A 14,909-nucleotide genomic window follows, 5' to 3' on the forward strand; every position below is an offset into this window, starting at 1 on the left:
AAAAAAAAAAAAAAAAAAAAAAAGTGACACAGGAGCCACGAGAAAAACCAATAAATTCTAGCAAGAGATAAAGAAAAGGAAAGCATGGAAGGAACAGTTAAGAAAGGTTTCACAGAACAAGTGACATTTAAGTTTCCAGACATTTAAGGTTCCAGATATAAACAAAATTTTTCTAGATGCTGAAACATGGTACGCTGGAAAGAAAACTGACCAGAAATCCAAGCCCCAATTCCTAACTAGCTATGAATTCTTTTATAAAAGAGGGTTTGATTCAATGACTTCTTCCAACACAAAAATCTAAGTGAATGGCTCAAATATAGCATATAGGGATAGTCTAAATCAGAGGTTAAAAAACTATGGTCTGTAGGCCACCTATATTTGCAAATAAAATTTTACCTAAATATAGCCGTATCTATTGGTTTACATATTGTTGCCTATGGTTGAACTGAGTAGTTACAACAGAGACTATATGGCCTGCAAAGCAGAAAATACTCATTATTTGGCCCTCTATAGAAACAGTTTGCCAATTCTCAGTGAAATGAAGCACAGTCTATATTTAGAAAACAGAGTCAAATACACACAAATGCACAAGAACCTACACAAACATAAGTTCTTTAGAAAACATACTTCATCATTTTGCATAAAAATATCTAGAAGACAATCCTATATATTACTATGTAAAATGTTTACTGTACCATGGACATGTGGATAATTAATAAACATTACTGATTAAAATAATGATTAAAGAAGAGCAGAGGATAATGTAAGAATAACGATACCAGTCATAAAGAAAAGTGCTTTATAGTATTGTTTTGATGGAGGGATTTTTTATTTTAGTGCTTTCCACATTTGTCCAAATACACTGTCAATCTCTTCCAAGACTGCACACCACTTCTTCTTAAAGCAAACCTTGAAAATATGAGAAAGTTTCTGAAAGAACTACAGAAAGTTGTTCATTTTTGGACACAGTATCTTTTTACACAATGGCTATAATTACTGGATTTTAATAATGAATGCTCGCTATTTTTATTTGATTTTTTTTAGGGTACTGGCTAAAGCCTTATATAGTTCCTTATAGAATGTCAATGTAAAGAATATGCTTCCAAAGCATCTCTGTATATGCTTCTGAGATCTAAGTTTCACGTAGCTAAGAAATCAGTAAATTATGTCATATTCTGATCTGAGAAAACAAGCATTATCAGTATTATAGCAAAACAGTAAAATCAACAATTACAGCAGAAATCCAAATTGCAAGAAAAAAAGACTAAAGGAAAATCTGTAAAGGAAGATCATTTATGAAAGGGAACACATTTTCAAACTCAACCATGGCTTCCACAGAAGAAATATGAAGCCACAACTAGGGCTTTAGAAGAAAATGATTTCACTAACTGAAGAGAAATACTCACTTGTTTCACATTTTCAGCTAAGAAGACAATATAAACACTACAGAATCCCAGCTGTGTTATCACCAGAAAAAAGTCAACCACACTCCTAAAAAAAGATATCCACAAATAAGCATCCATAAGAGCTACTGAAATGTCAATATATTTTATTTCTCTTTTCAAAAGTTTTAAAACATTTTATTATAGCATATATTCTCCTACTCAGCGTATCAGGAACTCTGAGCAGCTCATACCAAATCTAACTTCCTGAAAATCTCCAGAAAGGCCATACTTAACTATAAACTACTCTACTAACACTGTTCTTCTTTTAATTCCCATCTCACATGTCGTCTGTACAACAGGTAGCACTTTGCTGACTGCTTATGTTTCCTTATTTTTCTAGTCCTGTATTCATCTGACTTTGATTAGGCAGAGCCACCAATAATAAAGTTACATTTAAATAGCAAGACAATAAAATAAGGTTATGCTAAAATATGTCCATACCTCAGATAAGCATATAACTAAATACTACAACTTCATTTGAAATAATGAGACTACAACATTTTTCTTGTTTTCCTTTATTTAAAAAATTAATGAACATGATTATGTCATTATCTGAGCAGGTCATGCTTTACAAATACCATTTTATTTCATCTACCATAATGATCCTGTGAAATGGGTATTACTATAAACTCATTTCATAGTGAGAAAACCAAACCACAATGATAAATAATTTGATCAAGGTCAGAAAACTGAAAAACGGTCAAGTTCAGATTAGAACCCAAGTCTGTTTAAGGGTTACATATGTCTATTTTCCAGCTTTATCATATTTTTATTTATATATCTTTTTAGATTAAAATACTTAAAATTAATATAATTTTTAACAATCACATATTAATAACAGAGTAAGTACTTACCGTCCCCACGCTGCTTGCTTCTGAAGACAACTCCAAGGACTCACTTCCATAGCAAAGCTCACGGTGTCACTATAACCTAATGTTGACTTTTTAAACCTGTAATTTAATGACATACATACAAAGGAAAAAAAGAAAAATTTTAAGTTGGTCCATAAAACCACCTCTTCAAATAAACATAAAATAAATAGGAATTAATAAATGCAAGGCTATGCACTGACAGATGAGTTATCAAAATGTTAAGATCTTCATATTTTTAAAGCACACCTCATAAAGTTTTAAAAGTTTAAATCTGTCCTTTTCACCAGCATATTAATTTTATCTACTGCTAAAGTTTATGTAACTTTAGCACATAACTTATAACTTTTAACTTAAATTTGTGCTTTATTAATTTAAATATTTCAAATGCCTAAAACATCAACTACATTATTCATGTCTAAATTATTCCATTCTTAGAATAGCATTAATTAATAATACATCTGTGCAAGGCTGCACAATACATTTTCACATAAACTATCTCACTTAATCTTTCCATGAGGTATTATTTCTCCATTCTCTTTTTTTTTCCCAAGTATATATTGTTATATAAAGCTCATAAATGATTTGCCCAAAGTTTTAACAGTATGTAATAACAACAAAAGAGAGTCAAGATTTGACATTAGGCTACTAGAATACATATGGTCTACTGTCCAGTAGAAGTATTTCATGATACAAAAATGAAGAAAAATAATATTATGTTGTTGACTATCTACTAACCCATATATCAGCAGAGAGCACCAAAGGCATTATAATCAAAACAGAATTACTAACACATTGAAGACCATTATGCTATAGCTAAAAGTCACACCACTGTCTCCATTGCCTCTATATATCTTTTCTAATTTTTTCCATTTATACTGAGAAACCATACTATTTCACTAATAAGGCTACCTTTTAAAAATAAATAGATTCTAACCAGATTTAAATCATATGAAATGCTACCCTCTTCCATATTCATTACCTTAGATGTATCTATATCAGAGCTTAAAGCAAATACAAAGCACAGTAGAATATAAGACTATCTGATGCTCTAAATAAAAAGATAGCTTTAAAATAAATAGGCTTAACAAATCCACATTTACCTCAGACACAGAAAGTGACTGCAACGTACCAATATGTGCATACAGTGAACAGAAATAATTCCTATAAACACAAGGCTGATTGGTCCAAGCTGTGGGGAAAAAAATGTATAAGGTTTAAATATTTAACAGAAATTGAGTAATCTCACAAGCAATGAATCAATGGATTTTTCATGTGCACTGAATAAATATTTGTTGGGCAAAATGATTAGTCATTGCATAAGGGAAAACTAATAAACTTGATGCAGAAAGAATTTCGAGTAATATTTAAGACAACAATGTATAATTCCATCTTATTAGCTACTCAAACCTACGAATACGGAGCACAGATAACAAAGTAGGATAGAACACAAGATCATATTGAATATCAGATGGCAAGTCTACAACTATCAGTGACCCACCAGTTATAATTATACGCAACCATGCATCATTATTGAAATCCCTAAAAAGCACAATGTCAAACGGAGACTGCGAGCAATTTACTTCTACAGACTGCTTGTTGGGTACTTACTATGTGTCAGAAACCATGCTTAGAAAATAATTACTTCAAAAAGTAGTAAATAAAATATTTCAAATATTTATTTACTAAAATTAAAGCGATACTAATAATTATCAAGATACAACCAAAATACTGCCAAAGTTTATTTTTATAATCAAAAGTTTTTATCATCTAAATTGGGGGGAAAAAACAGTCAAATGCAGAGATAGTTAAAACTGTTTTTAGAAACTGGTCTATTCAAAAAAGGTTAAATATGATTTTATTACGTCATAAATGGGTTTCTCCCCTAACAAAGATCTCTGTAATTATAACAATTACAATAGCTGCCTCTAACAATGCTTTATATGTTGGTTTTTAAAAGTTATTGTTATTATTATTTTTTTTTTTTTTGAGACAGAGTCTCACTCTGTCACCCAGGCTGGAGTGCAGTGGCGCGATCTCGGCTCACTGTAAACTCCACCTCCTGGTTTCACGCCATTCTCCTGCCTCACCTCCCAAGTAGCTGGGACTACAGGCGTCTGCCACCACACTCGGCTAATTTTTTGTATTTTTCAGTAGAGACGGGGTTTCATTCACCATTTTAGCCAGGATGGTCTCAATCTTCTGACCTCGTGATCCGCCCACCTCGGCCTCCCAGAGTGCTGGGATTACAGGCATGAGCCACCACGCCCAATCAACTTTTCTTAACTGTTATTTAAATTCTGAAAACTGTATATTTGACTCTAAAAAACTATACAATGTCACATTACCGATTATCTGATCTATAAATATATTTGTTGCTATGACTGCACTGCTAAATTCAATTCCTGAAAATCCAAAATAATAATAAGATATAACTATACCTTGAAAAATCAAAGACTGTTTTAGGTTTGTGGCTTTACTTGGCTAAATATTACAAATAAGTAATGAAGTAGAAATGAATAAAGTAATTAGTATTTTTTGTTAGATATCATTATCACAGTTGACACAATTTTTTCAAGACAACATCTAAATGATCATCTAAACGTCACCTTACCAGGTTATATTTGACTAGGTCAAACATTAGGTTGCTATAAATGAGACTGATAACTGTATCTTAACTGGTGATTACAAAGATAAGTCTTACCACTATGCCTGCATTTTTTATTGCCAATGGAAGTCCTAAAAGGCCAGTTCCAATATTTCCTTTAAGAAGGTGCATAAGAGTTTGTACAAATCTGAAAAGTAAAAGTTGTAAGACTTAAATATTTTAGAACAAAATCTATTATAACATGATCATGGTTTTAGTACTAGATGGGAACTGAAAATTAATCTAGGCAAGGAACCAAATAACATTTCCATCCCACCAATGGGCTAGAAGTCATACTTGGTTCAAGTCCTATCTTTGCTAATTAACAGCGGAATAACAAGAGTTATTGTGGATATTAAATGAGATAGCTAAGTGAAATATCTGCCAAACAAGATAGTAAAAAATTAAATTAAAAAAGGCTAAAGGCATCTCTTTACAGTGTGGTTTTATACACAGTAAAGCAATAAATTTTTTTTAAAAAGTAATTTTCTCATAAGATATTTTGCTGCTATGATTTTCAAAACAATGTTAAGTATTTGGCTAGTAACAAAGCAATGTATTGACACCACCTATGTAACCATGACACTAAACATATTTGATCTATGATTGTCAACCTAAGAAGTTAATTTAAAAAAATACAAGTTTAAAAACTATATGCATCAACAGGTTAAGATAAACATTAATTAATTTTTAGATACTATGAATTCCCTAAGGGATTTGACCTAAAAGTAGTTTCCAGAGGCATCTGAAGGAAGTCTCTTCACCAGGAAGAAATAAGTTGAAACAAAAATGAAGAGCAAAAAGTTTAAACTTATGAAACAAAAATGTTTACCTAAATATTTTTTCAGTTTATATTCTTCTTTTCTGATCAATTGCGTATTACTTTGCTTAACCATTAAACTATCATTAGAATGAGAAGTTACTCGAATCTATTAATGATGACAAAATGTCAAAAAAGGTTTCCTTTCCTACCTCCATGACTTTGTTTCAGCATAAAGAAGCATTTACTACCTCCTGATCATTTCAGACATCACTTCTCTTAACATTCCTGTTCCACTTAATCAGATCTCCCTTCTTTCAAGATCCCTAGCAATTGTTACACATCATCACTGTAGTAATTCCTATACACTGCTCTGTGATCTAAATGCATTTCTTTCCCAAATAGACTATAAACTCATTGAAGGTGGAGATATGTCTTATATTTGTGTCTTGTAATGTAACAGAATGTCTTCCCTGCAGAAGATTACAAAATACATACTGAATTAAAAGAAAAGGAGACTTATAAACCATAACACTTACGAAATGCCCTCTTGATCATCAAGTTGGTAATGCTTCTGAACAGGCAGAAGCTCTTGCTCATGTTCTTCATCTGATGTCCCATCAAAATTCTGCTCATTTATCAAAGGCCTCATTACATCCATCTCTTTAAAAAAGAAAAACAAAGTACTTCACTATTGCTTAAAAAATTTGGATAAAGCTGGTATAAATGAATTTTAAAATATTAGGAAATACCATTTGTACTCATCTTTACTATTTCCATCCAAAGTTAGTTCATACTAATACCCTGAGTTTTAGTACATTTAAAAAGAAGCAACTAAATTTATTTGCTGGATATGCTGTTTGGAATATGCAGTGCAAGGTGAAAGCTTAAGTATTCAATGCAAAGCTCTTTCTGCATTATCCATGAGAGATTTATAGTAAATGATCATAGAATTACACCATGAGAAATGTGAATGATCAAATATATTTTCATCTCTGCTTAGCTTCGAATCATACTGTACAGGTATATAGTAATCACATTTTTAAATACTTGAAGAAAATTACAAAGTCATTCCAATATTTAAAATTTCAGTATCAAAATTTGCCCTTTACCACTTTTTCAGTGTGTATTTCCTGAGAACAAGAATATTCTCTTAAATATTCATATTAAGTTATCAAATTCAGGTTAACATTGATGTAATACTTTATTTAAACTACATTCCATATTCCACTTTCATCAGTTATACCAACAAATTCCTCTTAGCAATTTTTTCCTCCATCCAGGATTATATATTACATTTAATTGAATTGTTCTAGTGGTTTCTTTGCCATTATATTTTTTAGACGCCTTTAATCATCTTTTTTCTTACTTAATTTTTTACTATCTTGTTTGACTGTTTTAAGTGGTACTCTCTGACTTCTACTTATTACCTATACCACAATTAATAATTTAATTCTACTTTTTCCTTTCTCTGTTCCTTATTTTCTCATTTTTAGTTGTATTCTTTCTACTTTGACAATACATAGGGATGTTTTTCATACTGTTCTTCAAACTGTGTCTCTACTCATTTCTTAGACCTATAGCTGCAATCAATATCAATATTCACTATCAGCTCTCTGCCAAAGTTTCCTCAATCATCCCTTGGCTGGAAGATCTTCTTATAAGGTATGCATCAGAATGGCCTGTAGGGCTTGCTAAAACACACAATGATGGACTCCATTCCAAAGTTTCTCACTCAGCAAGTCTGGGGTGGGCCCAAAAATATGCATTTCTAATAGGTTCCCCAGTGCTGCTGATGTTGCTGGTCTGGGGACCACACTTTGAGGACCACTGCTCTACCTGATTCCTCAGGATGGTCTCATGCGCACAGTATTTCCTGAGTTTTTACATGTTTCAAACTGTTCTTCTTTAGAGACTGGATACTTGAAGAACAACTAGATATAAAATCCTTGGCTCACACTTTCTTTCCTTGAGTTTCTTGAAAATGCTGCTCCACGTTTGCCTTGCTTTTATATGCTACTTTTGAGAAGTCTGATGGCAGACTAATTTTCTCAGCCATTAAGTAACTTGTTCTTTTTCCTAGAGGTCCTGAAGATATTTTGTCTTTAAAGTCTAATAACTTTACCACATGTCTTGGGGTTGATCATGCTAAGTCAGTTTTCCCAGGGACACAGTGGGCCCCTTTTGAGATGTTGATTTAGGTTTTTTCTTATTTCTACTATAAAGTTTTCTTGGATAATAGCTTTAAATATGTATTTGGTTCAAATACTACTTCTTTAGCTATTTCAATTACATGCATGTTGGATCTTCTTTGCCTGTCTTCCATTCAACCACTTTATATCTCTGACCCTTCTGATATCCGTCTTTACCTCATTTTCATTCATATGTATCTTAAGTGACATATTAAATTTTCATTTCAATACATTCTCCCTTATATCCTTTTTTGTTACACTCTATACAGAATAAATTGGTATTCTTAAAAAACCATCACATTAGTTTCCCAGGGCTCTCATAATCAAGTACTACAAGATAATTTATTGCCTCAAAGTTCTAGAAGCTATTAGCCTGAAAAAGTGTTGGGAGGGTTGGTTCCTTCTAAAGGCTGGGACGGAAAGCTCTGTTCCAGGTAGGCCTCTCTCCTTGGTTTATGGACAGTCATCTTCAAGTTCACACGACATTCTCTCTGTGTTTAAATTTCCCCTTTTTATAAGGACACCAGTCATATTGGATTAGGGGCCCAGCCTACTCCAGCATAACCTCATTTTTTTTTTTTTTTTTTAAACAGAGTCTTGCTCTGTCGCCCGGGCTGGAGTGCAGTGGCTGGATCTCAGCTCACTGTAACCTCCGCCTCCCGGGTTCACGCCATTCTCCTGCCTCAGCCTCCCGAATAGCTGGGACTACAGGCGCCCACCACCTCACCCGGCTAAGTTTTTGTATTTTTAGTAGAGATGGGGTTTCACCGTGTTAGCCAGGATGGTCTCGGTCTCCTGACCTCGTGATCCGCCCGTCTCGGCCTCCCAAAGTGCTGGGATTATAGGCTTGAGCCACCGCGCCCAGCTTATCTTTTTTTTTTTTTTTTTTTTAGACAGAGTTTCGCTCTTGTTGACCAGGCTGGAGTACAATGGCGCGATCTTGGCTCACTGCAACCTCCACCCCCCAAGTTCAAGTAATTCTCCTGCCTCTGCCTCCAGAGTAGCTGAGATTACAGGCATGCACCACCACGTTCAGCTAATTTTTGTATTTTTAGTAGAGACAGGGTTTCACCATGTTGGTCATGCTGGTCTTGAACTCCTAATCTCAGGTGATCCATCTGCCTCGGCCTCCCAAAGTGCTGGGATTACAGGCATAAGCCACCGCTCCTGGCCATGGTTTTATCTTAGCTAATTACAGCTACAATGACCCTATTTCTAAATAAGGTCACATCCTGAGGTATGCAGCACTATGACTACATATAAATTGAGGGGTGGGGGGACTACTTAATCCATAACCATCATTATTAGTTGTATGAACATCAGTTTCAACCACTAATATGTTAATATTTTTATTTCTAAATGTACTCCACTGCCCTTGCTGACTAGAGTTCATTTGCTTTTATTCATTTAGCTTATCTAAATTATCAGTTATTTGAACTTTCTGATTTCTTTCTGTCAGGAAGTGTGCAGCATGTTCTGTGCTATACTAAGTACACTATCTGTCCTCAATAAAGATAGTTATCACTACCAATATTTCAAAAACTGAACAATCTGTTATTTAAAGCACACTGCCCAAGAGATCACAGCAGTAAGGAAAGTACGGAAAATGGTAAGTTTTTTCATCTCTTTAACAACAATATGAACTGTAAATAATAAGTTTATTTGTAATGGCATTATCGAAGTTTACTTTTCATATCCTTTTAGATAAACCTGGAAATCTAGAATTGTTAAAATTACCTATAAATACTAGTTTTGTAATTCACAGAATTAGGTTTTTAAAAATAGTATTATAATGTTCAGAATCCCAAGTAAAAATTAGTTGGGACCTCAGTTACTCTGAACAAACTTCTCACATTGTTTAGCAGCTGTCACATTTATTTAACTGTGTTCAACAGTGTGATCCCTATGGTTACACTTTCCCTTACTTCTTAAAGTCATGAATTTTCAATGTTATATTGTCTAGAAAACATTAAACATGACTTACTGTGAAAAACAGCTTTTCATATATATATTTGCTTTAAAGTCATCTCATCCTTCACATTTAAAACCTTAACAAAAATTTGATTATTCCTGCGTACAAAAAATACAGACAGGTAGCAGGAATAAGATCTAATGTTCTGTAGCACAATAGGGCAGCTATAGTTAATAATAATTTGTTATGTACTTCAAAATAACTAGAGAAATGGATTTGAAATCTTCCCGACACATACAAAAAAAGGATAAATATTTGAGATGATGGATATCCCAATTATCCTGATTTGATCATTACATATTGTACATTTATATCAAAATATCTCATGTACTCCACAAATACGTACAATTATTATGTGCCCACAAAAAAATCTGTAACTGAATTATTCCAGGAAACTCCTCTAACTCTCTTACAATGAGATTAAAGTAAGTTAATTAAAGATAAATATATTTCTTAATAGTGTTAGGAATTTAAGAAGTACATATTTATTTACTATTTTGATTCTACCATTAAAGAACCATGCAATGTGACGTTATTAGCTAAGTTCTAACTATGTGCTTAAATATTCTTTTTTTTTGAGACAGCGTCTCACTCTCTCATCCAGACTGGAGTGCAATGGCGTGGTCTTGGCTCACTGCATCTGAAAAATCTCTAAGACTTTCCCTCCAGCTTTAGTCTACATAGGGAGCTAACATTACATACTAAAAACCGTGTATCTGTTAAACTAAGAAAAGGTAAAGCAATCAGGTTTTAAGACTGAGCATATCAACTTGAATGATATAAAATAGCTCTTGAATCTAAAGAGTAAATTGAAAGACCCCTAACTAGAAATATCTAGGAAATACTTAGTACCCAAGAGGTTGCATCTTTAAATGGTAACAGCCTATATATACCTAGATCTCTGAACATTAGATTTATTAATAAAGAGTCAATTAGTCATTTATAACTTTTAGAAGCTCCAGGTAATACTAAATATAAAATGCTAAATTGCATTTTTGTTTCCAATTTAGGTATACACTATAGAAAAATGCAGTAATATTATTTTCTTACACTAAACTCTTAATTTTTTAGGAGAGCTTTTAGCACTGGCATTGGTCACAAGGCTGAGTGGCACATTCCAGGCTTGAACACAATTGCGTGCTTGAGAAACTTTAGGTTGGTGTAATGTCACTGAAACTGAAGGTAAATGTGTATGGCAGAAGATTAAGCCTGAAAGCTTGATAAGTTTTCAAATCAGTGTTGTCGAGAATCGCACCCCTTTCCTATGGAAGGTTTCTGGCTCAGATTCAAAAAAGACAGCACCCATCACTACCACCATATCCTTCCCTTGGTTATTTCACACCGTGATGTCAGATGAAAAGCAGTGAGGTATGAGGTAAAGAATTAGCATTTATACTCTCTCTGGGAACTACCTGTGGAACTCCTGGAAAGGCATATATAGGAAAGTGGTTACCAGGAGTTGTTTTTCCTGGCACAACAGCCTCCCATGGCTTACCTTTAGTTTGTTAGTGAAAAGGATGTCAAAGACTATGATGGCTTTTATGCACATCAACATTACAGGCAAACACATTATGGAAGCTGATGCAAAGAGGAATAAGCCCTTCCACAAAATTTACTGGTTTCTGGCCCTTCTCAAAAATCCCTTTTAATAGACTGTCATCCTCACTAATATCCACTATCAACAGTCCCTCAACACAAAAGCTCTCTGCCTCATAACTGAATGTATTCAATTAAAGAGGTTACAAGAGATTCCTATTCAATTTCACAAATATTAATGAGGCCCAAATATACGTTAAACACCATTAGATGCTGAGAATAATTACTAAAACTCAAAAACAAAAAAAATCCTGCCTTCATAGATCTCAAATTCTAGTGAAGGAAAGAGACAGTAAGATAGTAAGTAAAACAGAGATAAGTTAGATAGTGTTAAGTGCTGAGGAGAAACACAAGGATTGAGACAGAGAGCCTCTAATTTTGGATAGACAGCCAAAGAAGTCCTGAAGAAGGAGCAGGAGTGAGCAGCGTCCATATCCTGTGGGAGGGAGAGTAATCTAGGCAGCAGGAACAAAGGCAAAGGTCCTCAGGATGGGAGTCTGGTGTGTTTAAGGAACAAGGAGGGCAGAGTAGAGTAGTTAGAGAGGAATGAGTGTGGGGGAGGGGTAGGAGATGAGATCAGATCAGATGTGACAGAAGGCAGACTGTACACAGCCTTGTAGACCATTCCATGTGACATGAAAAGCCACTAGAGCAGTGCCTTCCAATAGAAATGCAATGTAACATACATGTAAATTTATACTAAATTTATATTTATATTTAATTTTTAATTTAAATTTAAATTAATTTAAATTTAATATTTAATCTATTTTAAATTTAATTTTTATTTATATCTAATATAATATTTATAATAATGTAAATTTATATTAAATATTTACATTTTTATTATAAATATTTTATTGTAAATATTAAATATTTACATTTATATATAAATGTAAATTTATATATAAATATAAATGTAAATTTATAGTACACAAATACACACTTTTCCAGTAAGTTTTTTACAAAGAAAAAAGGAACAGGAAATTAATTTTAATATTTTATTTAACTTGATTATCTAAAATATCATTTCAACATGTAATCAACAGTAAAAGATTAAGATATTTTAGATTCTATTTTTCATACTAAGTCTTTGAAATCCAGCACGTATTTTATACTTGCAGCATATTTCAGCTTGAACACACCATATTTCAAGTGCTCAACAACCATATAACTAATGGCTATTGTACTGGACAGCACAGCACTAGAGAGTTTTGGGCTTTGGAGTGATATCTGATTTACATTTTAACCAGATTCCTCTGGGCCTATTTTCTCATATGTACAATGAAAATAATAACTTCTATTACACAGGGGTTTTGTGATGTCATCACAAATGATAATGTATATGAAATTATTATATACATTATATATGTTACATAGAATATGAAGAATGAACATATATGAGCGTAGGGCCTAGACCTTGGCACATAAGTAAGTAATCAATAAACACTTTTTTCCTCTTCCTCCATATATTAGAAGCATATTAAGCTGTATAGGATTTTTAAATGTCAATCTTTGACAAAAATTAGAAATAATTTAATAATTAATACTTCTGAGCATTTATGAGCTATAAACTGCTGTAAGATTGAGTATGCAAAGATGGGCAAAACATGTTATACCTGCCAGAAGGAAATAGAGACTAGTAAGGGAGATAAACACTCAACAACTCAACATAGTAAACAGAGTTAAGAATATATGAAATAAAAACTGACACTCCAAAGGAATTAAAGATTATACAACCCAATTTACATCATACATAATGTCTATTATGTTCCCAATGTTTTGTTGTAATTTTTAGTTAAGTACTAAATTGGGCAGCTCTGGAAAATGCTGTGATTATTATTGTAAAAATTAATGATGTCTTATAAACTAAAACACTATTAAGGAATACATGTGCTACCGATTTACGAGTGGAAAAATTATAGATAAATAAGAAACACTAGCTTGATTCAATATTATACAACATTTATTATACACAATATATCTGATGTTAGGTGTATTACAGAGTATACCATAGGGATACATTAACGGTGCATACAAATGGAACATTTTTAAATTAGGCAGGGCTTGTATGCTGTCTTATTTGGCAAGAAAATTGTTTGAATCTCAATTTTCAAGCCTAAAACCAACGTAAATTTCAAGCTGTAGACAGAATGTTCTAAAATAACATTAATTTAGCAATATCCTAGGTATTAAAGTCTTTAAAAATGTTTATTTCTTTCACCTAGTAATTCTACTTCTGGCAAGCTAGTGTATGCAGAAGAGGATTTTGCACAAGAATGTTCATTAAAACATTATTGATGTTGAAAATTGGAAAACAAACTAAATGTGTGGCAATCAGAAAATTACTAAATTAAGGCACAGTCACTTTATGAAGTATTGCACTGACATTATGGTGCAATACTGAGGTCTGAGTAAAACAGGGAACACTGTATCACATGCGAAGTGGGAAAAAGCTGAATATTTGCAATATGATTCCAATCATGTTTTTAAAAATTAAGTAGAAATCAGGGAAAGTAAATATATCAAAATGTAAACAAATTTACCAGAATATAGATGGACAATTGGATCATTAGTGCACTTTTCCTTCTCTGGAAAATGTTAAAAAAAAAAAAAAGAAAAAGAAAAAAGAAAAAAGAAAAAGAAAAGCAGTTATAGCAAACTTGCATTACTTTTATAATAAAATTTAAAAATTACTTGTATTTTGGCAATAGACAAACTAAAAGAAAGTAGAAATAGTTTCATTTTTAAAAATAACATAATATTGTCACTTGAATCTATAGACTACTCTCTAGACATAAAATAAGAACCGTAACTATTTTGTTCATTTCTGAGGTGGAAGAAATATATACAGCAAGAAACTTTCCGGAGGGCCCCATGGGCTATGAAATAAAGTGCAGACCTTAAGCTATTCACATACCTTACGAGAACCTGTATCTTAACATCTCTACCAGTGCTTTTTACATAAATACCCATTTTTGGAAATTCTTTTTTTAAATTAAATAACACTCGGTCATTGTAGAAAATCAGAAAATATATAAACAACATTTTTGAAGTTAAAAATTACTTCATTACCCAGAAATTACTACTGTTAACATTTTAGAGTACATGTTCACAGGCACACACACATACACACAAACAACTCTCATATCTTCTCATTCTGTTTTCTATCTTTAAATACTATCCATATGCTGATAACATCCAAACTTACATTTCCAGACCAGACCTTTCACTAATGCTAGACATAAATCCAATTGCCTACTTGACAACTGCACTTTGATATCTAATGGACATCTCAAACTTAACATGCCCCAAACTGAACTGGTCTTCACGAGCAAGCCTGCTATTCCTGCAACTTTACCCATTTGTATTAGTTATCTATTGCTGTATAACAATGTATGGCTATTGTCAGGAGCCCTCAGTTCTGTGCA

General features: G+C 32.7%; 1 protein-coding gene across 3 annotated transcripts in view; it reads right to left on the bottom strand.

Moving 5' to 3' along the window:
- Positions 1-14,909, bottom strand: part of SLC36A4 (solute carrier family 36 member 4) — a 53,084-nt gene that overhangs the window by 35,324 nt on the left and 2,851 nt on the right. For 2 of the 3 annotated variants that reach the window (XM_023209198.3, XM_023209199.2), the window contains exons 2-6: positions 6,261-6,384; positions 5,019-5,109; positions 3,418-3,506; positions 2,300-2,395; positions 1,407-1,491 (exon numbers count right to left, since the gene is read on the bottom strand). In XM_023209198.3, the coding sequence (XP_023064966.1) occupies positions 1,407-1,491; positions 2,300-2,395; positions 3,418-3,506; positions 5,019-5,109; positions 6,261-6,384 (485 nt within the window). Of the gene's footprint in view, positions 1-1,406; positions 1,492-2,299; positions 2,396-3,417; positions 3,507-5,018; positions 5,110-6,260; positions 6,385-14,909 lie in introns of those variants that run through there. The other variant, XM_023209200.2, reaches the window with a different exon arrangement.

Source organism: Piliocolobus tephrosceles, chromosome 13 (genome assembly GCF_002776525.5).
Source record: "Piliocolobus tephrosceles isolate RC106 chromosome 13, ASM277652v3, whole genome shotgun sequence".
Taxonomy (NCBI): domain Eukaryota; kingdom Metazoa; phylum Chordata; class Mammalia; order Primates; family Cercopithecidae; genus Piliocolobus; species Piliocolobus tephrosceles.